The sequence below is a fragment of the Phocoena phocoena genome, chromosome X (assembly GCF_963924675.1).
Source record: "Phocoena phocoena chromosome X, mPhoPho1.1, whole genome shotgun sequence".
In the NCBI taxonomy this organism is placed as follows: domain Eukaryota; kingdom Metazoa; phylum Chordata; class Mammalia; order Artiodactyla; family Phocoenidae; genus Phocoena; species Phocoena phocoena.
In genome coordinates this window covers 36685689-36713396 of record NC_089240.1, presented here as the reverse complement: position 1 = coordinate 36713396, position 27708 = coordinate 36685689, and the positions used below count along the sequence as shown (strand labels likewise).

Below are 27708 nucleotides of genomic sequence, written 5' to 3'. Positions count from 1 at the left end.
ATTTGTCGGGCAAGAATGCCTGGATAGGTGTAATGTTCGCCATTTCTTCCTCTATTTTGATTTTTTTTTTAGTGCTCTGTAGTTTTCTTTTCTTTTCTTTTCTTTTTTTTTTTTTGCGGTACGCGGGCCTCTCACTGTTGTGGCCTCTCCCGTTGCGGAGCGCAGGCTCAGCGGCCATGGCTCACAGGCCCAGCCGCTCCGCGGCATGGGAGATTCTCCCGGACCGGGGCACAAACCCGCGTCCCCTGCATCGGCAGGCGGACTCTCAGCCACTGCGCCACCAGGGAAGCCCTGTATTTTTCTTAAACAGTGCAATTCACAAATATTTATTGGAGTTCCTACTGTGTTTCTAGTGGCATGTGGAAGTCACAGAAGTATATCAACCACAAGCTAATTTAGGGTCTCTGGAAATTCAGGAGTGGTTCCAGAAGCAAGCCAAGATTCAGATTAATATGTGATGTGTGGTACAGACTTTAAGTGCTCTATGAGTTAGAAAGGGAGAAAGCTAAATCAGAGTGGTTCTTAGAGTCCAAAGGAACCGAAAGGAAAGAGAAGAGAATGCATGGTGAGCAACAATGCTGTGCCAGTACCAGGCAGAACATTTTACATATAATAAGAGCCCTAGCGACGGGTGGTGGTAGCCCCGTTTTACCCATGAGGAAATTGAGTCTCAAAGATGTTAAATAGCATGCCCAAGGTGACACAACTAGTAAATTAACTTCAAGGCACATGTCTGGTTTTTTTTCAACCTCACCCTCTACCTTAGCAGAAATTACTGGTTTTTCTCTAGAGTCGATAAGGGTACCTTATGGTAAGTAAACTGGAATCAAGTTTTGAATACTTTTAATTTCAGACAGCGTTTCTAGACTCTGAGTAGCAGAATTGACTGGAAGAAATCAAGCCCAATTTTTTTCTTTCTTTGAAAACTTTGGACTTCAGTAAGCTAATTTTTATCCCATCAATATCAGTATAAATTCTTTATGATTTAAGTGATTTTGAGTTCCCTAATTGAAATATAAGGAAATTTTTATTTATATTTTCCTAACATACTGGGAAGTATTACTGCAATTGGTAAAAGGTGTAAGTGTCAGAGAATACAAAATTAACAGAAATACAACTTGTCAGGCAGAAATTTCAAGAATTGCAAGTTCTGTGTAAAAGTGGGCCCTTAGACTTTTCTCATTTAGGTCACCTACAGTTTTCTTTGGTTCTCATTCATCTTTCCCATGCTTCTCCTCTTCAAAGTTCTGCTTCTGTTTCTAGGTCTAAATGCTCTTGCCTAACCATTCTAATTACTTCCTATATCATTGCCAAATACTGGCTTCCTAAGTGTTCTGCTCAGACCCTTATGATTTACTCCTTGAGGTGTTAGAGTAGTTCCCCAGAGTGTAAGTCCTGCCTTGTAGGAAGTTTCCTGCTTTTGAGATGTTTGAGGTTCAAAGGGCGGGCATGCTATAATTTACTTTGACAATCCATGGTGAGCTGTATTCAGCAGGGGTGCGTGAGAGCTTTCCTGACGGATTACTGGGGTTAGGATAGGGTCCCTTTTCAACTTGCCTCAGAGCCAGAACCCAGAAGACACAGGACAGCTCAGTCATACCTGAATCATTGTGCTTCAACTAGACAGTTATTTGGGGCTACCCAAGCTAGTGTCTTCTAAAATGGCGACAGTTGGCCTTTTAAGCACTCTATCTGACCCATCAGAAGTTCAGAGCGTTGGGAGGCTGGTGTGCAGGAAGAGAAGACGTGCCTTATGTAGTCCACATTAGAACTTCATATTCAAAAGATAATTGTTTCTTCAAGGGGGAGTTGGGGTTGGGGTGCAGTGGAAGCCTTTATCCAGTTCACTGCACACCCGAGCCAGTAGTTACCTTTAGGAGGAGTGAAGCAGAGACCTGTTACTCAAAGCTGTGGTTTGTTCAAGGTTCTCTGAGCACCCCCGCTCTCTTCAGGATGTGGTGTCTGGCCACAGCCCTGTCTCTGTCTCCAGTTGCACTGAGCTCAGGCCCTCGCAGTCTACCACGAGCAGCTATAATCATGGCTGTCCCACCCTTAATCAGGGTGTGAAGATCCTCTACTTGCTGCTACGAGCTGGTTTCTCAGCAAACCATGGGAGTATTTTCCTCAAGAACTATTAAAAAACAGCAGAAATTAAAGTCCAAAGTTTGTAAATTTATAATAGCACAGAAAAGTGATTAGCTTTGTAAGAAAGCTCTAATGACTAAATGGACCGGCCAATCAGAGTTTCACTACACTTCACCTTTGGCTTTTGTCTTTCCCTATCGGCTTGAATGCACTGGATAGACATTTTCTTCTAGAAATGCACACCATAGAAACATGGTGACAGTCATTAGAATTGGAATGACCTCAGAAGTGGCAATTGGAAAACCGATGGGAAATTAGTAGGTTTAGGGAAAGGGAAACTTGAGCATTGGATTAGATGAGGCAAAGATATTTTTGAGGACAGTCAGATTTTGAATTTCAGCATCTTTGAGTCAGTCAAGTTTGGTTCATATCATGCTTCAGAACCTACCTTTTTTTTTCAGGTTCTTTGAAAAGCCAAAAGTAGATTAAAATTTCTGAAAATGAAGCATTTGATTATAGAATTCTAAAAATAATTTAGGCCATTGTATTGCCACAGGTACAAAACACATGCATGCACCTTGGATTATGACTTGCAATGAGATTTAAGGAGTTAAAAAGACATCATATATCAGTGCCCAGAAACCTCACCACTGCCCCTTTCTTCTCAAGACCATTTCCTGGACATTTTATTACCAATCACTTCTTTGGGATTTCTAGATAAAATTGTCTTGAGGTTAAATCTCCTGCTCCATGTCACTATCTTTATTCAAGGGGAAAAAAAGAGATGTCAAAGGAAGATGAGGAAGAGTTGGGTATCTGAGGTCTTACATCCTGTACCTATTAGTGTCTATATTTACTTTCTTTTATTAAGAACCCCAAGTATTGAAGTAACAAGCTTTCCTGAGAACCACTTTTAGAAAATTTATAATAATAATAAATGACAACCACTGAAGTGCTTTTATATATATTCACTTAATTGTTAAGATATTTAATTAAGATATCTCTCAGATGGATACCATTATTACTATCATTTTCTAGATGAGAAGATTTAGGTCCATAGAGGATAAATAACTTGTTGATGGTAACGTAACTGGTGTATTGTAGGGCCTATATTTGAACCCAGGTAGTGTGACTTCAGATCCCATATTCTTAGCTACTACCAGAATCTGGATTATTGTTTTAGATAAAGGTGACCAGTGTCCCTGGTGACCAAAAATGTATCAGTTTTCAATCTGGAAATTTATTAATTGCTGCCAACTCTCCATTGTACTAGTACTTTTCCCCTCTGTAATTGATAAGTAATCTTATGGTCATATTTTGAGACTCTCTGAATATATTTTTTCCCCTTTCAACCCAGTGGATTTTAGCATTCATTGATGGTCCTTGCCTGAATCATTGCTTATATTGGTGGTTGCGTCTTTATAATGTTTTGACAGAGATATATTAGACTTGAAGTAGTCATTTTAAGGTATCACTCTAAACAAGTGTTGGTGTCTTACTAGATAGTTCTCAAATTGTATATATATGGTATAGTTTCTAATATTACCATGTGCTCTCTTCTTCCTCCTCCATCAAAAAGCCAGCCTAAAGTGTATTGCTTTAGTAAACTTACAAATAAAATATTGAAGCCAGGAAATATAAGTTTTCTGGAGTTCCATATCGCCAGAAGTATCTGGTAGAGAAAATTGGAAAGAAACCACAGAACATTTTAACACAGAAAAAGTCTGTAGAGAATCATTTCTTTGGCGACGCTTTGACCAGCAGAGGGCAATCTATTACCAGCCCTAGTTAAACCTCTTTTGCTGTTAAAGGCTGAAGCATAAGCTGCCCGCCTTGCACTATTTTCCAGCTAGAAACTTAGAACAATTTAAAAGTTTAGTTTTTTTAAGCTCTAACAAAGTGATTCTTTGTCTTAGTAGCTGAAAAAAAACTTTAAACGTGATAGAATAAAAATAATTGTATGGACAATGGATTTCTGTCCTTAAGCTGAAAACCCATTGACACTCATCTGCCTTTAATAGGCTATGTCCTTTGGAGATTTCGTTTTGTTTTGTACCAGTGATTATCACAAGAGTCACCTTTGTAAAATCATTCACAATTACAATTATCCTAGCGGTAAAAAGAAAGTCTGACATTTTAGTATGCGAAAGTTTTTCTCATATCTTTAGTTTTTCTTAACTTTTTTTTTAATCATAGCAATTCATGGACATAGTTTTTAATAGTCAAATAATACTAAAGGGCTTGTAATGAAAACGACATGTCATGTCTATCAACAAGTGTAATTTAAAGTGTATTTTACCTAATGAAGAAAGCATAGGAGAAGTCACCTTTATCCTCCACTGTAGTAACTTCTTCCTGTCAACTTAAACCACACAGATCCCCTCCTGGTAAGGTACCACCTAACCAGTTGCCTCATCATGCCAGCATATGCTTGTTATCTCTGACAACTCATGATTCGTTACTAAATCTTCAGTAACCCTGCCACTCTCCACTCTGCAGTGGTTTGGAAAATAAATATCTCTCCCTCTCTCTTTCACACCCAGATACACACACACACACACACACACACACACACACACACACACACACACACCTTTAAGCAAAACATAGGCATTGTCTTTTTTGTTAATGAAATTACTTACTATATTTGTTGTCACCTTTTTAGAAATTAATGGTATGCATATTTTAAATTTAATCTTATATGCATCATTTATCTATTGCTGTATGCCAAACCACCGCCAGACTTGGTGGCTTATGACAACAACCGTTTGTTCTCAATCCTGCAATTTGTTCTGGGCTCAGCCAGGCAGTTCTACTGTCAGTCTCTCCTGGGGTCATTCATTCATGCAGCTTCTTAGTTATCTGGCAGCTCAGCTGAGGCTGGATGGTCCATGATGGTCTCTCTCATGTCTGGAGCCTCAGCTGAGATGGTTGTGCGGGCTGAGTATCTCTATGTGATTTTTCATCCTGGGTTTATTTACACCGTGATGGTCTTGGGGTTCCAGGAGCACAAAACTGGAAGCTGCAAGGCCTCTTAAGGCCTTGCTTAGATGCCATATAGTGTCCACCACGATTTATTGGTCAAAGCAAGTCACAATACCTACTCAGGTTCAAGAGGTGGGCAAAGACTCCACTTCTGGATGGGAAGAGCTGCAGAGAATTTATTATTTTTAATTAATTTTATTTATTTATTTTTGGCTGAGTTGGGTCTTCTTTGCTGTGCATGGGCTTTCTCTAGTTGCAGCCAGCAGGGACTACTCTTCGTTGCGGTGCACAGGCTTCCCGTTGCGGTGGCGTCTCGTTGTTCTCTTGTCGCGGAGCAGGGTCTCTAGGTGCACGGGCTCTAGAGCGCAGGCTCAGTAGTTGTGGCGCAGGGGCTTAGTTGCTCTGCAGCATGTGGGATCTTCCTGGATCAGGGCTCGAACCCGTGTCCCCTGCATTGGCAGGCGGATTCTTAACCACTGCGCCATCAGGGAAGTCCCGCTGCAGAGAATTTTAATCTACCACATTTTCTTTACTGTGCTTGCAATAGCAGTGTTCTAACTAGATTTTTATATTTTTTTCCTCAAAGTACAGTACATTGGCGCTTCCTTTGGGATTAATATAGTATGTGTACCTCAGAGTCCATTGCTTCTTGGACAACATCCAAAAAGAAAAGTTAACTTTGCAAAGGGATACCCACTGTGCCTCAGTTCAGTCTTGGAGCTGTATTTTCTTTTGATTATTTCTTGTATTAAAAGGTGTACTGAAAGTATCAGGAATCCATGCTGTTTCCTTTGTACTTTTTATCCTCTGTTAATAGCCCTTTTCTATTTCCAGAACTAATCTAGCTTTTCAGTAAAACTAGAAGAAAAGTCTGTTTCTGCTTATCTGATCCTAAGAACGGGATAATTAACTGAGATCTCCAATACTAGAGCCTGAAAGGATACAGAGGGATGCTTAGTCTAGCTTGCCCCTTTAGTAGCTTTTTCCCCCACCATGCTGGGTTGTACTTATTACTGGAGGTTTAGTTATTTGCAGGATCACAAATGCCAACTATCAGAGCATGAGACCCTCAGTTACTTATTTAGCTGACACCTCTCACTACTTGCCACATATATTTGGAACTCTATAATCAGTCAGCACAAGAGCTGACCCTGTGTGTTCCAGTGTTTTTCAAGTCTCACTGGCCACAAAGGGGAACTGAATATGAACATGCATGCAAACCTCATCAGTTCCCTTTGCAACCAGCTGAAAGTTGTTTTTAATATAGCGGAAACTGTTTTTCTTTTGAGTACAAACGAAATTTCCACCCAAATAATGAAGCATTTCTGCTTCTGACAAATCAGGGAACACATAAGAGGACACTAAATTGCGAGAAAGGCAATTAAAAGAGAAAGTCAGAAAATAAAACTGAACTGGGGAAGAGATAGAGGTGCTGCTGAGTACAGGAAAGGAAAAAAAATAGAGGGGGAAGTATTGGGGGTACTAGAAGATCTTGGTAGGTGATAGAACATGAGAAGAGGCAGGAAACATAGAAAGGAAATGTGTATAACAGGAAAGGGCCTGTAACAGTATTGTCAGCAGTGTTAAAGGAAGGCATTAAGATTTTTTAGTCTAGAAGTTTGCCATTGGATAAAATTTAAAAATATCACACATCAGAGGGATTACCATTCCCACCTGAGTTTATACTATTGAGCCAGTTTTACAGTGAAGGTACCTTGACCCCGCTTCAGGATGCAGTGCAGTAACCTGTTTGACCACTCTGATTATGCATAACAAAGCGAAGTATCAGTAAGAAAGCAAAGAAATGAGCACCTAACATAACAAATGTCACAAAACTCCCAGAATCCATCAACTTATTTTAGATAGAGTTTAAACAGTCTCTCTAGCAGTATATATATATATATATATATTTTTTTTTTTTTTTTTTTTTTTTTTTTTGCGGTACGCGGGCCTGTCACCGTTGTGGCCTCTCCCGTTGCGGAGCACAGGCTCTGGACGCGCAGGCTCAGCGGCCATGGCTTACGGGCCCAGCGCCCCGCGGCGCATGGGATCTTTCTGGACCGGGGCACGAACCCGCGTCCCCTGCATCGGCAGGCAGACTCTTAACCACTGCGCCACTGGGGAAGCCCTCTAGCAGTAAATATTAATGAACGCCTGTGATGTGCTGAGCAAGGGACATGGGACAAATCTGCTACAAAAGAAGATTCTGGGGAACTGCTTGGGGACCATTGACCATACAGCAAGCAGCCTCCTTCCCCTGCCCCCCAGCCACACACATCTGAATAGCCCCGAGGGCATGACTGTATGGGCACAACATGATGGAGCAACAAGATCACAGGTGGCCCCTGGTTGCCACTCATTATTAAGGTATTGAATGTTCTGTAAAACCCAAAACTTCTGTTAAAGGGATCTAAGGAACATCTAATCCAAACTTTATTAAATGCTTGAAATGCTTTGCTGCCTTCCCAGCTTGCTGAGGATCCATACTATATTGAAATAGTTCTACTAGCAAGTAACTCACTGGCTTTCTATTGCATTTGAGATCTACAATTGTTAGAAAAGCCTCTTCTACAGTCTGGTGAAACATGCTGCTTGCAACTCCCATCCTTCACTGGTCTTCTTTGTGCTTGCTCTCTGAGGCTACACACACACACACACACACACACACACACACACACACACACACACACGTATATTTTTGCTCTAATGCCTTTCTTTTAGTCTTCTGCTTTAAGGCTAAGTAATCCCATTCTTTCAAACTGTCCCTCTCCTGGCATCCTCTCCTCTTCTACTTGCTCGAGTTTCAGAGTGTGGTTCTGACAGCATGGGTCTGCTGCAGCTCCTGTCCTGGACGTTGCTGTTATTAGTGAAAGCTAAAGTTAAATTACCCTTTATGAGTGCTTTCCCCACCTCATTTGGTCCAGGTCAGCTTCCCCTGTGTATCTTCCTAGTTCTGATGTGTATCTTCAGCTTCTGACCATTCCATTTTATATATTTCCCCTGTCTTTCCTTTGGCATTTGAGTATTTCAGTAAGTAACATATATTGAATGTTTCCTAATGGCCAAGAACATTTATTCACTCGTTTAGTCTCCACAACACTAGAAGTTAGGTGTTCCTATTATTTTCGTTTTCTCAGTAGAGGAAAGAGAGCTTGTACCAGGTTACACAGTAAGTGGTGGAGCCAGAAATTGAACTCAGGCAGTCGTTGCAGCAGCTGCCCTATTAACCTGTCCATTATGCTGCCTCTCAGTTCATTATTAAATGTTTAATGTCAGTAGGCTAAGAAGACCTATTGGATGCAGCGCCACCATAATCCTCCCCATGGCTTTACCAGTGGGATGGTAATACTCTTGGTCCATTGGTTAAGACTATTCCCCTGGACTCTGTCTGGGTGGGCAATACCAACATCTTCCTAGTCTCCACCCCCCTTTTTCTTCCAAGTTTCCCTCACTTACCTGCTAGTGAATGGCCAATTCTTTCTTTAAATATATTGATACACTTAACAGGTCAGCTCCTGGTCTAGGAGACTTTCTATCCCTTTAAAATCATTTGCATATCTGTAATACTTAGATGTTTGAATTTTGTAGGTTAAGTCTCAGAAAACATTTTTGTTTTCACGGGGCACCTCGTTTGCACTCCTATGTACTATACTATTTCTGACTGAAATGCCAAGCTGTCTAATTGTAAGATAATTTCATCTGCAAATTCTTTAGCTTGGTCCTTGAGGGGTGTATATATTTCAGAAGGCCAGGGTTCATCTAGATTCATTGATTAGAAAACATCTTCCTTTCCTTATGGTGTCTGGCAAAAGAAACCATAAGCAAAGTAAAAGACAAGTCCATACTGGTAGAAGTTATTTGCAACCCATATAAAGAACAAAAGATTAGTATACATAATATATAAAGAATTATTTCAACAATTTGAAAGAAAAAAAGGAATAAAAGCAACTCATTAAAGGGAAAAGGGGAAATGGTGTAGATACGAATAGATGATTCACCCAAGAAGAAACATGAATGGGCAAAAAAGAAACATGAGGTGATGCTGCTCCATTTCACCGGCAGTCAGGGAGGCACAAATTAAAACCACAGGGAGATGCCATTTCACACCTCCCAGATTGGCAAAAGTTAGTAAATCTGATAAAACCAAGTATTGGTGAGGATGTGGGTAGAGGAACTCTTATCTTACTAGGGGTGGGATAGGTGTATAAATTGGTAAAATCACTTTGGAGAGCAATTTGTCACAACTGAAATAAACTGAAGATGTTTATACCCTTTACAACCAAGCATTTCTACTTCTAGGTGTCAGCCATAGAAAAATTCCACACATGCACACAGAAGACTTCGCTTGAGCGTGGTTTCTAATAGTGAAAAAGTGGAAACCACCTAAAGGCCCATTGTTAGGAGAAATGGAGAATTGAACTGTTGTTTATTCTCACAGTAAAACACTATGCATCTGTTAAAACGAATGAATCTATCAACACAAACATAATTTGAGTGAAAAAAGTTACAAAAGGATGTATTAGTGAGATACTATTTGTTAAATTTTAAAAGCAAAAACTAATGCACATTGTTATTCATGCCACTTACGAATGTTATAATAGTATAAACATGTACATCAAAATGATATACACTAACTTTAGGCAAGAGGCTACCTCCGGATGAGCTTTAGTGTATCTTCTTGGATTATGTATAGGTACAAGAGAACAGTTAAGCAAATAGGGCCAAAACATTAACATCTGCACAATTTGGGTGATGGGTGCGTAGCTACCTGTTATGTTGTATTTTTACTTTTTTGTATGTTTGAAATATTTTATACCTAAAAAATTATTATATGTGGAATTACCAAACCATAGTATAACTGTAACAGTTAACTGTTGCTCCTGGAATAACTTGCATGGCTTACTAACACAAAAAGAGATTCTATGCATCATCAATACCTGTATCCAAACCACAATTAGAAACCTTTTCCAAAGCTCATCTTATGATGGTTCTTTATGCATTTCCTGGGCTAGAAGCAAAATTAATAAGGGTGAGATGCTCTAATTTGATTTCTTTTTTTTTCTCCGTCTATTCAACCTGTATGCTTTTGTACTGCTTTATTGTCTATGTTTCAGGCAGAGCTTTCACAGAGTGTACAAATGTGTGATAGCTAGAAAACTAGTTCTTTAAGATTTTGGTCTTTTGACATCACACAATTTTGATGAGTAATAAGCAGAATTTTTTGCCCTAAATACATATTAATACCCATTTATGTTTTTAAAAAAAAAACAAAAGACATCTCAGTAATTACCATTGTGCTTGGGCAGAATGAAATGAAAACGAAATGCAGTGTCTTAGCAGAGACAATGCCTGTGGAATAAAAGTCTACCAACTTGCATCCCCTCATATGTAAAATACAGAAAATACTTCAGTCACGATGCAATGAGGAGTAAATGATAATAATGCATTGCGAGCACCCAGCACAGTAAAAGGTACATAAATATATTTTACTTTGCTTCCCATTCCGTTGCATGTAAACTTGAAGGGGGGAAATACGAGGCAAAATAGAAGTTTACGACAAACCTAGCACTTCCATTTTAGCTCTGAGTCTATTGTTACCACCACGCAAGCAGTCCTCCGCGTCTTAATTTGAAAACCAGACTGAACTGAGGCACTATAGCAGCCACTTATAGGAATGTGTTCTCAACTGGGCCACGTAGCTACGAAAAAGGACACTGCATCGTCCATTGTGAGAGTTTCTATCTCATTCGAGTTGTCATAGTTCAGATTATATTCTGAGATTCAAATGCTTTCTTCTGATCAAAAATACAAGTTTCTTTGGAAGTTTATGGTGTCCGTTGGTGCCTGACATTAAAAACTCTCCAGTAAATGTCATATCTGTTGTGAATATTTTTCTCACTTTGTGCTTTTATTTTTGTTTATGGTTTTTGACCAAAAAAATAGTCCACTTTTAAAAGTCAAATCTATGCATCTTTCCCTGTGGTTATTTCTATTTTATTAATAGGAAGTCTTTTCCCTTCCACAGATGAGTTAGTCACATATTTTTAAGTCTTTTAATGCATTCATTATTTACATTTAACTCTTTGATCCAGTTATAATTTTTTTGGTGTGATATGAGGCAAGGCTATAAATTGGCTTTTATTTTAAATAAGCACAGCACTATTTATTAATTCATTTCTTTCTTCCCCTATGCTCTTTGTGATGTCTCCTTTATTTGCAGTGATTCTCTTTGAAGGAGGAAAGTGTATCAGAGTCACTCAAACTTTTAAAAAATTCATTTAACAGCAGAAACTAATACACCATTGTAAAGCAATTATACTCCAGTAAAGATGTTAAAAAAAAATTCACTGAACCCCACTTTGCAAACTTCTAGCACATCTTGACTAACAGACGCCTAGGTTGCCCTCTGATTTGTTCCTGCTCCTACCCTGTTGAGAGTGACTAATTTGTCATATAATCTTCTCATGTATCATTGAGGGTCTGCGTAGAGCTGTGCATTCTGTTCCATTGATAAGTTTATCCTTGCATGTGCTCCATGGTGTTATCCTTAATGAAGGATAAGAATATATTTTAATATCTGGTAAAAATAAGTTTCCATTCATACTTCAAAAGGCTAAAAAATAATTAGCCTGTTAACATGTTTCTGCAAAATCCTGGCTGCCTGTTGAGAGAACTCTATTTCATGCTGTTTTTCTCTTATGGATAACTTTTCAGTAAGGCTTTGCTTCACAGAGCTGTAATTATATTAGTTCTACTTTCATATCAGCAGGACTGAAGAATCCACTTTAAAAAGAAGTTGAAAACAAAACCTTCTGTACTAGAACAGAATTTTCTTTTTCTATTGACCTGATCTTAGAAATTCAACTGCTATCAAACCCAGCTCTGCACAGAATACTTTTCCAAAACTAACAGCAAAACTCAGCATTTAGGTCTTACTCTCGCAACCAGGCAGTTAATTATGCCTTTGTTTGGTTTTGCATATGTGAGATGTTATTTAGAAACTTGTTCTCAAGATCTTTTGCAAGGTGAGAATATGTATATACTTCTGAATTTCCCTTTTCTGTATGCTTCTAGAACTAAATCTTCGCTTGGGGAAGGTAGGGACAGTGTTTCCTACTTGTGTACACCAATGCTCAATAAGAAATAAAAGATTATATGTAATAAATAGCCTTAAATTTGTTTAGTTTAGCAAATTTTTCTAAAAATTTAGTAACATTCTCAGGAGTCAGGTTACTCTAAGGTATGTTATTAGTGAAACTTCTGTCAGTAAAGAAAATCTGTTAGGAGCTTATAGATAGGTTGACTTTCAATAAAATTTATTTTATCACAAATATTATAGCAAGAATTGACTCAGTGTACTTTTTTAAGAATGCCATTGTGCAGGGCTTTATAGGGATCATCTCATTTAATATAAATAATGAGAAAGCTTCTAGAATTATGAGTGTATATGTGTTTCTTTTAATGTTCCATAAAACTACTACTAGTAATAATAATAGATAATGTAATTTAACCATTCAAACTGTATGTTTACAACAGACACATGTAGGGATATAAAATGTTTACCAATAATGTAAAAAAGATTTTAATTTTGAAAACATGAGAGAAAATCAGTATTGTCGTATTTTTAAATTATACAAACAGAAATACTGAATTTCAGTTTGCTATTTGTTAACAATTGTCAGAGCACAGTAATTAATATAAAATTTATTACTTTTTTCTGAGCCTCTGATTTTTCTGCAATTTTTTTTTTTTGCGGTATGTGGGCCTCTCACTGTTGTGGCCTCTCCCATTGCGGAGCACAGGCTCTGGACGCGCAGGCTTAATGGCCATGGCTCACGGGCCTAGCCGCTCCGCCGCATGTGGGATCTTCCCGGACCGGGACACGAACCCGTGTCCCCTGCATCAGCAGGCAGACTCTCAACCACTGCACCGCCAGTGAAGCCCCAAATTTCTATTTTTATTCTCAAATGTTTCTTGTTTTTTAAATATAATTCTGCTTTGACCTATTGTTTGTTCAACCATTTGTGTACACTTACTGAAATACAACTAACTGAACATTAACTATATACAATCCAAATCTCATTAAAATAAATTCAGCCCTAACGAAATTCTTCATACTCTTTAATATTGATTTCCCAGTCAGTGGCCTACCTGAAGTTTGAAGAAGTATTCTGAGTATAAAAAAAAAATTCTCATACTCTGTGACGGAAACTTATGAATGGATCCTTGCAGTTTGTCATAACAGGCTTTTACCTATTAAGTCAACAGCATTCTGATATTGTGTGTAATCAAAAAACTGTTATAAAGCAAAAACTAACACACCATTGTAAAGCAATAATACTCCAATAAAGATGTTAAAAAAAAAAAGAACAATGCTGGCCAAACTTGAGAATGGTTGCCTTAATGACATCTCCTGATTACAATTGTATGACGTTTTCTGCAGCTATATCTAGATACGTTGACTAGGAAAATAACCTACTTTTTCAGCTCTGTTAAGCACCCCTTCCCTCCCTCCTTCCCTTCTTGTTCATCCATCCATTCACTCACTCGTTCATTCAGTTATTCAACAAATATGTATTGATCTTCTTTGTGCTAGGCAATGCAACTATGCTCTGGTAGTCAGTGATGAATGAGGGCCCTTTTGGAACCCTCTTACACTGTTGGTGGGAATGTAAATTGGGGCAGCCACTATGGAAAACAGTATGGAGGTTCCTCAAAAAACTAAAAATAGAGTTGCCATATGATCCAGCAGTCCCACTCCTGGGCATATATCCAGAGAAAACTATAATTCAAAAAGATACATGCACCCCTATGTTCATAGCAGCACAATAGCCAAGACATGGAAACAACCTAAATGTCCATCGACAGATGAATGGATAAAGAAGATGTGGTATACACACACACACACACACACACACACACACACACACACAGTGGAATACTACTCAGCCATAAAAAAAGAATAAAATAATGCCATTTGCAGCAACATGGATGGACCTAGAGATTATCATACTAAGGGAAGTAAGTCAGAAACGGAAAGACAGATGCCATATAATATCACTTGCATGTGGAATCTAAAATATGACACAAATGAATTTACCTACGATACAGAAACAGACTGACAGATATAGAGAACAGACTTGTGGTTGCCAAGGGGGTTGCCCTTGGGATGAGGGAGGGCTGGATTGGGGGTTTGGGATTAGCAGATACAAAGTAGTATATATAGAATAGATAAACAACAAGGTCCTACTGTATAGCATAGGGAACTACATTCAATATCCTGTGATAAACCATAATGGAAAAGGATATGAAAAAGAATGCATATATATATATATATATATATGTGTGTGTATAACTGAATCACTTTGCTGTACAGCAGAAATTAACACAACATTGTAAATCAACTATACTTCAATAAGATAAATTTTTTAAAAAAATACGAAGGGCCCTTTCTCTTAGAGCTTACTCTCTAGTTATTTTTGAGCATACATGAAAATTTCAGAATTTGCTCCTTTTAATTCTAACCTACAGGTTTTCTTTATTGTTATGAAATATTTCAAACACTCAGATATATACCAAAAATTACATAACAAATACCCATGTATTACCACACAGGTTTAACAGACATTATTAATATTTTGCCATGTTTGCTTCAAATCTCTCCAGATGTAACCATTAACCTTAAGTTGGTATATACGCTTGTGTATATTATGACGTATGTTTTATATTTTTATTGCATATGTATAGATCTGTAAAGAATACGGTATTGTTTTATGTGGTTTTGTACTTTACATAAGTGATTTCATAGGGTACATACCCCTTTGCAGTTTTTGGTTTTTATTCAACATTATTTTTGCCAATTCTCCACGTTGATGCATGCAGATGAAGTTTTTTTCTCCATTCCTTTGCTGATGCATACTCATACTTAGGTTGTTTACATTTGTTTAGTATTGTGAGCAGTAGGTCACTGAGCATCTTTACACGTTTTCTTGTATACATGTTTGAGTGGTTCTGTAAGATGTATACCTAGTAGTGGACTTGCTGGATCATAGGGTGTACACATCTTCAATTTCGCTTTATCAAAGTGTATGGTTCAAGATGGCTGAATTGTCTATAAATCTGTTTTAAGTAAGGTGCAGTCTTAAGTACTGTCGCTAGGCTACTGAATTTTAGCTCACCTATTGTACTAAGCAGTGATAGATAGTGGGTGATTTCATTTTTTATTAGAATTTTATTATTTCATCTGTTAATAGAGGTTTAGACATAAATGAATACAGTGGCAAATTATACAAGCTTTTTAAATGACAATGAACGTATTTTCTGACATTTTAAGTCGGTCCTCAAATCGGTTAACTTTTAAGCACACTTTACATTAGTATTAGGTACTTGATTTTGAATAGCTACTTTAGTGACTTGAGAAACTATAACATTTTCTTTAATTATTCTGTGGTTAAAACCATAAATTTTATTTAATTTTATAATCTATGTTAACAGTGTTAGCCTAAAAGATTTTATATACAGATTTAAAATCTAGTGGTGAGTGTAAGCTTGCACTTAAAATATTTTGTAATTAAGCAAATGAAATATCACAAGTAAGCAAAGAACTTTGGGAGGATCTAAGCTTTGTATATGCTAGAGCTTTGTTTCATAATTTTTTGTTCTTCAAGGAACTAGGCTGTATTTTATCATTCTTTTTAATATGTTTACCGTAAGTGCTTTAAGAAGTAGACTGAATTTTAGCTGAAGCGAATGTATCATGCAGGGAGTATCCTGGTTTAAATTCTGAAGTGCTTTCACTCCTGCTTGCTTCCCCTTGAAACCGTCTAGAAAGAAGTTGGCACATTATTTTGCGAATGTTACTGGACATCAGGAAGTACATGACTGGATCTAAACAGCTATTAAAAGATGAGAAAACCAGCATGATCTCATTGGTTTTGTGAACGATTTCCTTCCAATAGCAAGACGACATATTTAGCTGTGAAGAAATATAGACAAATCGGAAGCCATGATAGGGAACAAAACATACAGTAAAAATGATAAGCACAATAAAGGAATTCCGGGCTGTAGTGGCATATTTGCCAGAATTAGGAAATTTTGACCTCCTTTTAGAAATCCTCAATAGATTCTTGCCAATCTTAAGATAGGAAAGGATTATTAGTAGGAAAATTAGCCAGAACATTACCACAAGAATGTAGTTAAAAATTGCTTCTCCTTTTGCATTATGCTTATCTCTATAATGGAAACACATTGTGGAATTATGACCTCCTTTCCCAAGGGTTAAAATAATCATAGTTAAAAATCCAGCAAGGGCAATTATCCATACTATACAGCAAACATAAATACTCTGTTTGGTTGTTATCGCCTTCCGTTGTTGTATAGACCGATTAATTTTTATGTAGCGATCCAAACTGATGAATCCAAGCAAAATAATGCTAATGTACATGTTCATATAAAATAGTGTTCCCACAACCTTGCAAAGAATCACACCTAGTGTCCACTTGTTTTGGTTAATGTGATACATTATTCGGAAAGGGAGGCAGAAGATAAGTAAGAGGTCTGCAATGGCTACATTGAGTAGGTAAATCTGAATGGAATTCCTTTTGCGGTGGATACCCAGAAATACATAGAGGGCAATTACGTTTCCAACGAGGCCCACGATGAAAATAACAGAGTAGAATGTTGTTAACACATTAGAGAGTAATTTTTCATCCATGGAACAGGCAGTAAAATTTGAGGCTCCTGAGAAGTTGTGTGGCCATTGGACGCTGTGATTAGTTATAAAGTGCACTCCCTGGGAGGAGCAAGGCCAGCTGCTGACTGAAGTTGTCGTCATTGTTACCATCTGACTTCTCATTGTCTTCTGTAGGGATCAAAAAGTGAAGGTGCTAAATGACATGTTCCTTGACTGTAGCTTTTATGTCTTCAGATTTCTCCTACAACAGAATGCCAAACATTGAGTCACTTGTTATTTTAATAACAATTACTTTAGCTCAAAGCACAAATAGTAAATGATTTATTTTCAGACATTGTGAGAAGCTTTCCTTTTATCCTACTTTGGACCATTTGGATATCTACACAATATATGTAGCAGCATTATGGTATCACAAAACAAGCAGCACATATAGTAGAATCTTGTGGAATGTCCTGCTCTGACCTTTTCTACGCTATGATAAATGTTCAAGGTTTGTTTCATTTATTATATTAAAATAAATATATGAACTATGGAATCATCTTTTAGGGAAGTTTTTATGGGAATAGAGATGGAGGTGAAATGACAGCTCATATTTTTCGAAGATGAGTGTCAGTTTCCCTAAAGGTAGTTACAGACACGAGTGAGCTGGGCCCACTGCTGGCCCCTGTCCAGCTTCCTGCCTTGACTCTTTCCCTCATAGGTGGCATTCATTCATTTTGACACGTGTTGCCACACGGTATGTGACAGATAAACTGTGGCAGTCTCTCATTCCATGGTGGGAATAGGGGAAATAGTCCTAAATTTCTTCCTTTTCAACCTAACACCAAGTTGAGGGTATTAAAATCACTTGCCTACGGGGGCATGCAATTACCGTAACAGACCAATAGAGCACAGCACTTGCCTCATTAGGCAGGCTCGTAACACTGCACAGGAGAGCAAAGTAGCCAAACAAAACCAAGTCAGGTGGTGACAGCCGCCAGTTAGGCACCTTGGAGAGTCTCCTTGACCTAGAAGCATAGAACATAGAGTGATAATGTAGATGGGAAAGAGGATGTGTAAACCAAGATTTTGGAAGGAAGTAACTGCAGCTGAAATATTCCGTGGGCTAGGTCATGTGAGACTGTTTGTAAAACAGTGTGTGAATTCCACTTGTTTGTGGCAGCAGAGAATGTTAGCAGTGCTATTTGTTACTGGCTCTTTGCTGGGCATTGGCTGCTGTGAAGAGTTCAGTCTGAGAGGCCATCATAAAGAGGAGATGTGAGGAGAGGATTCCAGAGGGTCTTGTCACATTCCTTTCTTACAGTGACTTCCCTATTTCTTTACAGAAGCTTAGGAGGTGTCATAAAGACATTCAGGGCAAGGTTATCAAAATCAGACCTAACTAACTCTGTGACCTTCAGCCAACAACTTAATCTTTTCTAAGCCTTAGTTTTTTTGTTTGTAGAAATGGAAAAATGCATTCTACAAACAACAAAACTGGAACATAACAAGTGTTATGTTTACCCTGGAACATAATAAGTGTTCAATGATAGTTAGCTTTAAAAAAAAAAACACCTTTTGATTAATTTTGTTTTAGTGAATATCTCACACTTGGCTAAGTACTGCTTGGAAAACGAAGGTGAAAATGACAGAGACCCTGCTCTCGGTAAATATTTTTTCAGGAGTGTGCATTTAAACTTTGAATGCTGTACAGTGGATTTGAATTACCATAATTAATTTCCTGATTTGACCTTATACACAGAGAAAAGCATTTGGAAGAAGTTAGCCTTTCTTAAAACTACCTATAATTTGATCAAGAAGAAACCATTTTAGTAGAGTGTGAGATTCCTGTTTAAAATTTTGTCAAGGGGGTAAATCGAATCCTTGGTAGAGGAACTGACTGGTGAAGAGGAAGTTATGTAATCCCTGGTAAGAGCCTGTCGCCAGAGCCGAGGACAACGGAGGGAGGGAGGCAAGAGGACTGAGCCTGGTCTGTCGTGTGTCTCAGCTGCACGGAGACAGATTTCACAAAGCTTAGAGAAACTTACACGCGTGTTTCTGGTGATCTGAAATTCTAAAAAGGAAAGGGCAATCCAGGAAGAATGGCAGGCTGCCACAAATGGAGCTGATAATGCAATGTAGATTACCAGGAAGAGGAGAAGGGCCCTGTAAGGGATCTGTGTTGTGTGGTCACATAGGGAACTGGCTGAGGCTCAGGTAGAAACATCTCATAGCCACTGATGAAAGCGAGCTGAGGCATGACAGGTGACACGATTTTGAGAGCTCAGACAGCTGAAATGACTTTAAAGGTCACAGAGTTTTTGTTTTGTTTTTTTTTCTTCTCCATTGCTATATTTTAAACTCCATTAGGGTTAGGAAACAAGTCTGTTTTGTTTGCCTCTGTGTACCAAGCGTTTAGCACAATAAATGCTGTTGAATGAAAAAGGGAATTTAGGGAATTTAGTAGAAAAGTATGTAAAGTCCTACATGTGCATATTAAAATAAACTATTCAAGTACAGGAAGGCCTTTAGCTACATGAACAAAAACACAATTGCAATTGACTGCAGTTGCTGTGTCCGCAGTGTGACGTGGCTGCAGCAAAAACTAACCTGTCTTTGGCTGACTTCATACCTATGGAGTGTCTTAAACGAAGATTGTCACTACTAATCGGTACTGTGCTAAGCTGGTAGGGTTCCACCTGGAATACAGTGTTTCGTCCTCAGCAGCACACTTAAAAAAAGGCCACAGAGCCAGTGCGGGGGGAAGAGCCCAAATCATGTCAGAGGAGCAAGTGGAAGGAAACAGGCACCTGGAGATGTGAACACTTTCAAGGCCATGGAGAAAAGCATTTCACCTCCTGATATATGTCTTCGGAAAGCAGAAGAAGGACCAGTGAGTAAAAATGCAGAGACAGATGTTGCCTGCTTTTAAGGAAATGCTTTTTTAGAATGAAACAATCTATTTGGGGAGGCAATAAGGTTTTACCACGGAAGATTTTTTGAGACTACCACAGTTGGATACTTTGTAGAAGAGACTCTCAGTGGCTCTCAATCCCGGCTGCATATTAGAATCCTCTTGAGGGCTTTTTAAAGATTCCAGTGCCTGGCTCCATCCCCAGATCTTCTGATTTAATTGGTCTGGAATGGGCTCCAGGCAATGGTTTCCTTTAAAAGCTCCTCAGGGGATTCTAATGTGAAGTCAGAATTGAACCCTTGAGCTAGATGACTGAACCAGTAACTAATATTTATTTAGCATATGCTGTGTACCAGACAGTATGTTAAGCACATTTATATTATTTCATTTACATAATCCTTATAATAACTTTGTGAGGTAGGTACTAATGAAAGATAAAGATGTTTTGATCGTTACCCATGACCACACAGCTCTTAAATGTCTGTACCCAAGTTGAGACTCAGATCCGTCTAGCTTTTAGAGCCCATGATCCTTTTCACCAAACCTCACTCCTCCTAATCACATATGATCAGCATTTCCTTTATTAATGATGAGTTCTGTCAGCGGCAGATCCACATTAGCAGCGCTAATCCACATTAGCGATTTTAAGAAAAGATTGTCATCTAGCTTTCACCTCTTTGGAAAAGGTACTAACCTTTATATTTGCTATGTCCATTATAGTAAGTAAGTAAGTCCAGAGTTTACAGAATCACAAAGCATTCATCAGAATGTTCAGCATATCCCCCAGAGCATATCTTTTCAAACTTATTTCTAGGCCTGATTGTCATTATCAAGATGTTTCTAGAAAGCCATTAGCGCAAAGCACGTAGCCTGAAACCGTTTGCCTCAGCTCTAATCTGCAAATGAAATAAATAAATAATAGTTGTACAAGATCACCAATAAACCTTTCTGGTTTTGCTTTATTTTCAAGCTCAAAGAGAAGAATATATTTGTTTAAATAGTAGTAGTAGCTGTCATTTAGAACCCTGTATTGAATGGCTAGTGTTCAGTCATTTATTAACAAATTAACAGATTAGATTCTGTTTGGAACTTAATGGCTGATTTCTGCCTCCTTTACAATGTGTCAATCACTCGCTGTTCCTAAGGCCATTTACTGATGTTTTAAAAACTACTTACTTGATTTGTTAAGAATGGCCAGTGAAGATAAGAAACAAACCACTGCATTCACATAGGGACCAGTTTCCTAGTGGACATTAGTTGTGATTGGTGTGAAGTGGTCACAGTGGTTTTCTGATAGTAGATGGTTAATGGTTTTTAATGTTGTTACTTGACAAATCCTGAAGTTCGCAACCCTGTATTAGTGCTGCATTGTACCCACCAGCACCACCCTCCCCTTGCCTGTAATTTTTCAGCTGGCTCCTACAGGAGCTTCTGTATTAGAGGGCAGGACCCGACAGATTCCACTGTGGCCTCCAATGAGCAAAAGCTTTTTAAATGCAGTTTGGGTATGTTTGTGAAAACATCACATTGCTATGTTAAAATACATACCTAGTTGGCAGTGGTAGCAGCCGTTTACATTTGTAGTTTGACTTGATAATCACTGAATCATTCAGGCCATGCTTTAAGAATTGCACTAATTTCTGCATACAAAGTGAAAATTGAAAGCATGTTACTTTAGAAAGAATATTAGTAGTACATTAGCTTTTGTTATCAATTTAACTGTAGCTAAAACATTTTTAAATTTTAGGTGAATTCACTAAAGGGTATTTTGCTTTTTCTTTTCTCTAATATTCACCATATTAACTTCTGAAACATGAAACTTAAAATTTAATTGGTCTGGTAAATTACCATAAAATAGAAATCATATAATAAAGAAAATACTATTATTGAAAATAGGGAGTCAGCATAACTTAATAAAGTTAATAAGTTACAGATCACTTATAATACACTGGAAATAAAATTCGTTGCATATGAAAATAACTTTTAATTGATTCAAGTAGATCTGCAAGTCTTTGTGGCAGTATACAAAATACAGTATAAACAGCATGACAGTATTGATAGTATGAGCGTAAATATCTCATGTCCTAAAGTACTTCAAGTAACTAAGAAGACAGCCTCATTTTAAGTCAAGTCACGGCAGAGGTATCATTCAGTTTACTCAGGTTTCTAGAAGCAAAGTGTTGCTAGTCACCATGAAGCAGGTTTCATTTATATTACTCAGATAATCAGAATGTAACTTAAAAAAAACGGATCATTTATGCAGTTGAAATCAAGGCATACTCACAGTTCAGGCTCTCTTGAAGTAAAAGGAGCTGAACCCCAAGATTCCCTAGACACAGAGACTCGTCTTGGTGTGTCAGCTGGGTTCCTCCATCCGGTTGTGGTGCAGTTGGTTGGGGTTGTCTTTTTATTTTTTATATTTGCATGTGGTGGTAGGTGTGTTTTTTCTCTTTTCTTTCTTTTTTCAACATGACAACCCTTAGACTCCTTGTGAAAATATTAAAAAAAAAAAACCCACTATGCAACAACTTTATCTTTAAGCTTAATCAACACTTAACTTTGAGAAATTATTTATATCTTTTCTATGAATACCTTCCACTTGGACAATTGTGAAAAGTTTTCCCTCCTCCCCTCCACATAAAGGTTATAAATTCTAAGCAGAAATATGCATTTTTCTGTTTCTCCTAACTAATGATACATAATATGCTATATGTACTTTTAAAGCACAAGCATTTAATTTCTCTTTCTTTCTGGATTCATTTTAGAAACTAACAATCACATAAAGTGGCATTCCTGTGTCAACAAAAAATTGGCATTTTCCATTGGCACTTGCCATCTACCCCTACAAGGATTAAATCATGTGCTGCTGCAACTGCTGACCTTCAACACGCCCTGAAAGGAGCTCAGGGGGGAGAGATGAAATGAGGCCCTCTGTGCTCTGGGGAAAACTGGCAGAACAGGGCTTCAGATAGATATTTTCAGGAGACAATTTTATGAGCCCAATTCTTGTATCTGCTCATATCTAGAAAAGCACTAAAATCCTTCATGGTGATGACTGCTCCTCGTGCCTAGCAGTAACCTTCACGAGACTAGCAGAAACCTTCTACAAAAAATACGTGCTTGACTGCATGTATTCCCCCTTCACCAAAATCACGTATATACTGATCTTCCCCCCGTCTCTTTGGAGCAGTTTCTCAGAGCTATCTGGGATGCTGTCTCCCGGGCTGCAGTCCTCATTTTGCCCCAAATAAAACGTAACTCGCAACTCTCACGTTGTGCTTTTCTTCCCCCCCCCCCCCACCCCCGGTACGCGGGCCTCTCACTGCTGTGGCCTCTCCTGTTGCAGAGCACAGGCTCCGGACAAGCAGGCTCAGCGGCCATGGCTCATGGGCCCAGCCGCTCCGTGGCATGTGTGATCTTCCCGGACCGGGGCACGAACCCGTGTCCCCTGCATCCGCAGGCGGACTCTCAACCACTGCGCCACCAGGGAAGCCCGTGCATTTTTTTTAAGTCGACACCTGTATTGCATTATAGTAACATGAGTAATGAATTATTATTTAATTTTTAAAAGGTTTATTTGATCTGTGTGTTATTTTAGTATATTTTCATGTGTTCCCTTAAGGCCTTGGATTTATCTAATAAAACAATCTTATAATTTTAGGGTTAGATGAAATTTGTGATAGTATTCTCTCCTTTTTAGCACCATGATGAACTCTCCCAAGTAAATTAAAATATCTCCTATATTTTAAAGAAAATAATGAAGTAATTCTGCAGGGCGTTTTTTTTGGTCCTAGTCCAATATTTAACCACTATCTGTCCATCTGTGTAACTGTTGGCCCTGCAGTTTAATGTCATTTCTTCCTTTTTGTTGTCATCTGAAATGAAGAAGTTAGTTAATATCCTCCTCATAATTGTTACCCTGTAGCTTTGTTTACTTTACACTAAATATTTAATTAATTGGGCTTTATCTAACATTCTAATTATTTCTGGGTACATACACTCTTCTAAACATCATATTCTCCAGAGCTTTTAGTTTGTTATAAATATGACACATGGGACAGAATGTTTTTAAATTGCCAGAATAAAAATACTTTGTAGCTCTTACTTCACTCTAGAACTTCTGAGAAGGAAGATGATTACTGTATTGGTCTAGGAGGAATCGTGTGTGTGTGTGTGTGTGTGTGTGTGTTGTTAAAAAAACACATAACATTAAATTAACTATCTTAACTTTTAAAATGTACAGTTCAGTAGTGTTAAGTATATTTATATTGTGCAAGTATACTTATATTTTTATACTTTATAAGGTATATTTATATTGTTCAGTAGTGTTAAATATACTTATTGTTGTGTTTATATATAGAAATTTTTCATCTTGCCAAACTGAAAGTCTGTGTCCACTAAACATTAGCCCCCTCTCCCTCTTCCCCTACCCTTGGCAACTACCTTTCTACTTTCTATGATTTTTGACTACTCTAGGTAATTCATTTGAGTCAGATCGTACAGTATTTGTCCTTTTATGACGGGCTTATTTCGTTTAGCATAATATCCTTGAGGTTCACCCATGTTGTACCATGTGACAGGATTTCCTGCTTTTTCAAGCTACATAATATTCCATTGTATGTTTATACCATATTTTCTTTTTTTTTTTTTTTGCGGTACGCGGGCCTCTCACTGCTGTGGCCTCTCCCGTTGCGGAGCACAGGCTCCGGACGCGCAGGCTCAGCGGCCATGGCTCACGGGCCTAGCCGCTCCCCCACATGTGGGATCTTCCCGGACTGGGGCACGAACCCGTGTCCCCTGCATCGGCAGGCGGACTCTCAACCACCGCACCACCAGGGAAGCCCTACCATATTTTCTTTATCCATTCATCTGTCAGTGGACATTTGGGTTGCTTCCACCTCTTGACTATTGTGAATAATGCTGCAATAAACATAGGTGTACAAATATCTTTTCGGGATCCTGGCAGGATTTATTTAAATGACTAAACGGTGTTTATCTATTATATGTTCTATTTCATAAAATCTAATATAAAATTTTTATCATGCTAGCTATTTTTCCACACCTAAGCCATCCCTTTTCAAAACACTAATTCTGTTTTAATCTTCAGTTCCCTGATGACCCTACTGTGACCAGGTTTGAATGTAAGCTTTTCTTAGTTCTTCCTTTATATGAGCTTTTTCCTGTTCATTCTGAACTTTCTGCTTTTTGTTTTGGTGTTCTCAGCTTATTCCCATACATGCTCTTCTGCTCACCCTTCCCCTTCCTTGAACTCTGTTGATATCTTAGCTTTTTATTTATACAAAAGATAGAAGTAGAAAAGAAGAAATAAACGGATATGCTTGTTTGGTGCCATCCATTTATGATATTACCGGCCTCTCTTATCTAGATCCCAACCCTTGTTAAATTCAGCTCACCACCCACTCCAGGCCTGAACCTCACCAGCTAAAATGAGGACTGCTGGGTACAAACACAGAAGAGTGCTGATTGGTCTTGCTTCAAACTCATGACCACAAACCTCGAGTGGGCCCCTATGCTGCCAACAGTCCTGCTATATTTCCTTAGTCTGGTGGTTCTCAAAGTATGGCTCCTAGACCAGTAGCATCAACATCACTCAGGACAAGACAAACAAACAAAAAAACCATCACTCAGGACCTTGTTAGAGATGCACATCCTTAAGCTCATCCCAGACCTTATCAGTCAGAAACTCTGGGGATGTAGGCCAGCAGATCAGTGTGATTATGATACTAAAGTTTGCCAACCACTGTCTTAGTTCGTTTTCATGTTCTTTGAAAACCCTTTTCACACCTTCACTCTTCTGCCAACAACCACCTCTCCTTCCTCACTCCCACCTGCTGATCACTTTTTATTTCAAGTAAATGGAAAATAGAAGTGCTCAGAAGAGAACTTCCTCATCTTCTTACATCCACATCTGCCTGCATCTGCAGGTGCCCCTGTATCCTGCCTTCTTCGCTGTCACTAGGGCCAACCCCCTTCCCACTTGCATATTATATCCCATCCCCTTTCTCTTCTGGGGTTGTTTTTTCCTTTCTACAGGATCTTTCCCATCAGCGCGCAAATGTTTCTCTTTAAAAAAACAAAACAAAAAAACAAACCTCCCTGAAGGTGTCTAGGTAATGCTATGGAGTCATCTAATGCACGTGTTGTTATGTGAAAATTTTGAGTATTTGTATGTATTGTCTCATTTTCAAAACAAAACCAAACAATGGAAGGATAAACCAAAAACTAATGCCAATGAGGTGAGAGAAATTGGGCACGAGGAGAGGGGACAAAAGCTAGGCCTCTCTGAAAGGTATTTGTTTATGGTTTTGCCTTTGGAACTTTGTGTACATGTTTTGTATAATTAAAACACCAAATTAAGTCAAGATCTAATTAAAACAAATTGGCCTCACCATGTAACAAATTGAAAGTATAACCACAAGGAGAATTCTTTTAAGTGACTTTAAAATAGGGTGGGTTGTTTTGTTTTGCTTTCATTTTACATAATTTTAGATTTACAGAAAAGTTATTGTACAAGAAAAGTACAAGGAATTTCAGACACCTTTCGCTCAGATTCCCCATATGTTAACATTTTACCTTTTGTAGTTAGTAAGTATCCTGTGGGGAGCTACTCTGAGATTATACAAACATCCTGTCACTCTTCAAGCTTTCACCCACTAGTTAGAACCCTTTGCTGGTTCTTATCTGACTCAGTTATTACGATGATAACTGCCAAAGGGTGATTTTCTAATGCCAGAATTTATTCTACATTTATGAATTGATTTTCTACTTAAAGGAAAGCTTTTCCTTCTCCCCATTCATTTACTTATTTATTTACATCAGCATAGACTCATGAATTCTTACTTTGTTGAATAGTAAAACAGTATTTTGATACATCTGACAAAAAGAATCACGAAGAAATCCTGAACAGCATACAGTGGTTTTGTTGTTACTGGTAATGGAAATGTTGTTATTTTGAAACTTTTATACACACACATTAAAGGAAAAAGCAAATGAATGATTATGTTAATGTCATTAGGTACCAACATTATCTGACAAAATCGAAGAAGTAAAATTAAAAACTATAATTGAGTAGGAAGAAGCATCAGTATGAATTGGTGATTTATGTTTTTCCTTCTAAAAAATAAGTAATTTTTAGCTATGTCCGCTTGAAGAGTCGAAGCGGCGATAACCTAATAGCAGTACTATACCTAATATCCATATTGTGGATTTAAGTACCTTTACCCACTAAACAGAAATGGGGCTGTTTGGAGAAATGGCCAGCTCCAATTCTGGGGCAAGAAATGAACAAGACGAGCCTTGAACACCTTGTGCCTGAAAGCAAGGAAGTTATCAGACTCCTAGAGTCTTACAGAAGGACATAAAAGCTGACTTAAGTAGGGGCTCTCACTGGCCAAAAACAGGACAATTCGAGCATGAAAATGAATAATGACTGCGATTGATTAAAACACATCAAAAATATTAAAAATCTATAAATCATTATAGACAACCGCAGAAGCCTCCTACCTGGTCTCCTTTCTTCCACACTTGTGCCATTGCAATCTCTTCACCACGCAGCAGCTCAAGTGATCCTTTCAAAACCTAAAACTCATCTTAATGCTCTCCTGCTCAAAACTTTCCAGTGGTTTTCTATCTTGCTCAGCCTAAAACCCAGAGTTCTGATCTGGCCTTGACTTCAAAACCCTAGACCACAGGGTCTTTGATCATCTGAATCGCATTTTCCACCACTCTTCCCTTTGTTCATTCCTTTCCCAACACACTGGCTTCCTTACTTTTCTCCAAACTTACCAACCCCCTTCGTGCCTCTGGGCCTTTGTACTTATTATCCTCCACACCAAGATCTTGCTTCCATGTGGTTTGCTCTGCGACTTCATTCTGGTCTGTGTTCACATATTACCCTATTAGAGAGGCCTTCTCTGACACCCCTTCTCTTATTAAATAGCAACTCCCTAGTCTTCAAACCTGTCACACCTACTCCCCTACCAGCCTAATTTTACTTCATAGCACTTAACACTACCTAGTCTTGTATTCATTT

The 27708-nt window shown here is 38.3% G+C and overlaps 2 protein-coding genes across 7 annotated transcripts in view; one reads left to right on the top strand and one right to left on the bottom strand.

The window, feature by feature from the left end:
* The window catches only part of CASK (calcium/calmodulin dependent serine protein kinase), a 386140-nt gene that overhangs the window by 220003 nt on the left and 138429 nt on the right, over positions 1-27708 (top strand). The gene's annotated exons all lie outside the window — the stretch shown is intronic.
* Positions 15788-16924, bottom strand: GPR34 (G protein-coupled receptor 34). Its single transcript, XM_065900777.1, has one exon. The coding sequence runs from the start codon at positions 16922-16924 to the stop codon at positions 15788-15790; it is 1137 nt and encodes a 378-aa protein (XP_065756849.1).

What these genes read in the sequence shown, in the direction of transcription:
- GPR34 (XM_065900777.1), bottom strand. Translation starts at nt 16,924, where the DNA reads ATGAGAAGTCAGATGGTAACAATGACGACAACTTCAGTCAGCAGCTGG.